This window comes from Emys orbicularis, chromosome 20 (genome assembly GCF_028017835.1).
Source record: "Emys orbicularis isolate rEmyOrb1 chromosome 20, rEmyOrb1.hap1, whole genome shotgun sequence".
In the NCBI taxonomy this organism is placed as follows: Eukaryota; Metazoa; Chordata; order Testudines; family Emydidae; genus Emys; species Emys orbicularis.
The window spans coordinates 854541-857500 of record NC_088702.1 but is presented as its reverse complement, the minus strand read 5'-3'; the positions used below and the strand labels follow the sequence as shown (position 1 = coordinate 857500).

At 69.2% G+C, this 2960-nt stretch overlaps 1 protein-coding gene across 1 annotated transcript in view; it reads left to right on the top strand.

The window, feature by feature from the left end:
* The window catches only part of LOC135892520 (mothers against decapentaplegic homolog 6-like), a 5800-nt gene extending 4399 nt beyond the window's left edge, over positions 1-1401 (top strand). The window contains exon 3 of the mRNA XM_065420312.1: positions 866-1401. Within this exon, the coding sequence (XP_065276384.1) occupies positions 866-1401 (536 nt within the window). The remainder of the gene's footprint in view (positions 1-865) is intronic.
* Positions 1402-2960: the final 1559 nt, after the last annotated feature.

The window sequence follows — 2960 nt, the reverse complement described above, 5'->3', positions numbered from 1 at the left end:
ACTTGCCGCGCCATGGCGGGCGGTCCCCTGGGACGGTGGCTGGGGCCGTCCTGGGCCTACGTGCCGGCTCACAGCACCCCACCGTGACTCACGCCCCCGGGGATTGTCCGGCTCCGCAATGGAGTCGGACACCCTGCTCCAGCCCAGCTGCCCCACAATACCCTGGGGGGCTGAGCCTGGGGAGCTGGGGGGTCCATCTGCTTGGGGCCAGCGGGGTCAGGTAGCCAGAACCCCAGGAGGGCCAGCGGAGATGGGGCCTGAAACTGGCCCTTGCAGAGCCCAGGGCCCACTGCTGGCCGGGCCGAATTTCAAGCTGGGGCATTCAGGCCGGCCTGCCCCCAGCCCCCGGACACTTGAAAGAGACGCAGGGGCCTCCTCCGCTGCCTGGGCTAAACTGGTTCTGTGTGGCTGTATCCAGAGCCCTGCAGCTCACCCATGGCCAGTGCTGGGGGAGGGGTCCCTGTATAAACACCCCCCGCGTCCCACCCCAGAGCCAGCTGCCTCTCAGCACCAGGCAAGGGGTCCCTGTTTAACTAGCCCTCATGTCCCCCCGCCCCAACGGCCAGTGCTGGGGGAGGGATCCCTGTATAAACACCCCCGCGTCCCACCCCAGAGGGGCTGCATCCCAGCGCCAGGCGAGGGGTCTCTGTATAACCGGCCCCCACACCCCACCCCAGAGGGGCTGCATCCCAGCGCCGGGCGAGGGGTCTCTGTATAACCGGCCCCCACACCCCACCCCAGAGGGGCTGCATCCCAGCGCCGGGGAGGGTCCCTGGGTGGTCTGTTCATTCTCTGGGGGCTCGGTGGGGGGGGTCTGGGGGCTGCTCTGTGTGTGGGCTCAGAGGTTCCCTTCTCGCTCCTGCAGACCCCGGCCTGGCATGGAGCACCACCAGGGACGGCTGCTGGTGCAAGCTGGCCTATTGGGAACACCGGACACGGGTGGGCCGTCTCTACGCCGTGCACGAAACCTCCGTCAACATCTTCTGCGAGCTGCCGCAGGGGAGCGGCTTCTCCCTGGGCCAGCTGCAGGCCGAGAGGCGCAGTGCGGCCGTGCGCCGGGCCCGGAGCAAGATCGGCCGCGGGCTGCTGCTGAGCCGGGAGCGGGACGGAGTGTGGGCCTACAACCGCAGCGAGCACCCCATCTTCGTCAGCTCTCCCACGCTGGGGCCCCCCGGCGCTCGCGGCCCGCCCGTGCACAAGGTGCTGCCCGGCTACTCCCTGCAGGTCTTTGACTATGAGCGCGCGGGTGGCCAGACCGGCTGGCGGAGGCCAGGCGATGGGCCCTGCGACCCCAACAGCATCCGCATCAGCTTCGCCAAGGGCTGGGGCCCCTGCTACTCGCGGCAGTTCATCACCGCCTGCCCCTGCTGGTTGGAGATCCTGCTCACCAAGCCCCGCTGAGCCGGGGCCCAGCCCAGCCCAGCTGCTCCCGCTGCGGCCATGGGCCCTGCCAGCCGACTGGAGTGGGGGAGCGTCCTCGGGCCCCCACCGCTGAGGCCTGGCCCAGCAGCCTCTGGCCCCTCTGCCTAGAAACCCCATTGCAGCCTCCCTCCGCCTGACCCCATCATGGGCCTTTGGGCCTCTCCAGCCATCTCCAGCCCGTCTGCCCCACTCCCACTGGCCTGACCCCCCGACTTCCTCCCCCGCCCCTCTTCCCCTTATCTCCAGCCCCCCACCCCTGTCTCTCTGGCAATCCAACCCCCCTGCCCTCCCCCAACCCCTCCCCCAGCCCATCTCTCCTTACCACCAGCCCACGTCCCTCTGCCCTCCCCCCCAGCCCCTTCCCCAGCCCATCTCCCCTTCCCCCCAGTCCCCCTGCCCTCCCCCAGCCCCTTCCCCACCCCATCTCCCCTTCCCCCCAGCCCCCCGTCCCCCTGCCCTCCCCCAGCCCCTTCCCCACCCCATCTCCCCTTCCCCCCAGCCCCCGTCCCTCTGCCCTCCCCCCAGCCCCTTCCCCCCATCTCCCCTTCCCCCCAGCCCCCCGTCCCTCTGTCCCCCCCAGCCCCTTCCCCACCCCATCTCCCCTTCCCCCCAGCCCCCCGTCCCCCTGCCCTCCCCCAGCCCCTGCTCTGCCCTCCCCCAGCCCCTGCTCTGCCCTGTGGTGTCGGACACGCCTGGCAGGGAGGCAGTGGTGGGGGACTGGGTGGTTCTCACATTTATTTCAAATTACCTTATTTTTGTAAAGAAAAGTAGATTAAAAACCTGCCACGTGCGGGGGAGCAGCTCCATGTGCCAGCTTGACCCCCTGCCCACTTGCCACATGCTGGGCCAGCTGATCCATTCTGGGCACTGGCCCAGGGGGTGGCCGGTCTCAGCCCCCGCTGGGAGCCTGCTGGGCTGGGCTGGGAGGGGGTTTCGAGGTCGAGAGGGGCTGAGCACGTCTGCAAAGGGGGGAGGAGGTGAAGCAGAAGGGAGGTAGCAGTGGGGGCAGGACTCAGCACAGGGCGAATTCTTGGCCCTGGGGGCTCTGCCCAGGCCCCGATCCCCAGGGCTCAGAAGGATCCTGGTAGCCTCAGAGCTTGGGCTCTGGGGTGGGGGCACAGAGGCTGGTCCGTGCATAGGGGGAGGCACAGAGAGTGGGGAGAGGCTAGGGGGCAGCTCAGAGCTGACAGAAGGAGCCAGTAGGGCGGGGGTGGAGCAGGGGCCGGGTGGCCAGCAGCAGCCAAAGCCCCCATGTTAGGAGGGCTCCGGGGCTGGGGGTGGGGGGGGGGAGTTCTCATGACTGGCAGGGTGTCCTGCATGCAGCAGACAGCACCGGGCCCAGCCTGTCAGGGCAGAGGGGCAGTGCTGCAGGTTCTCCCGCAGTGCAGACCCAGACCTGGCCATCTCCGCAGCCAGCCCTGCCGGGCACAGGGGCCCTGCTGGAGCCGGGCCGGGCCGGCACCGGTGCTGCATGAGGCGCTCTAAGTTCTTCCAGCCACATGCCCGGCCCGTCGCTGTTATTTATAACTCCAATAAAC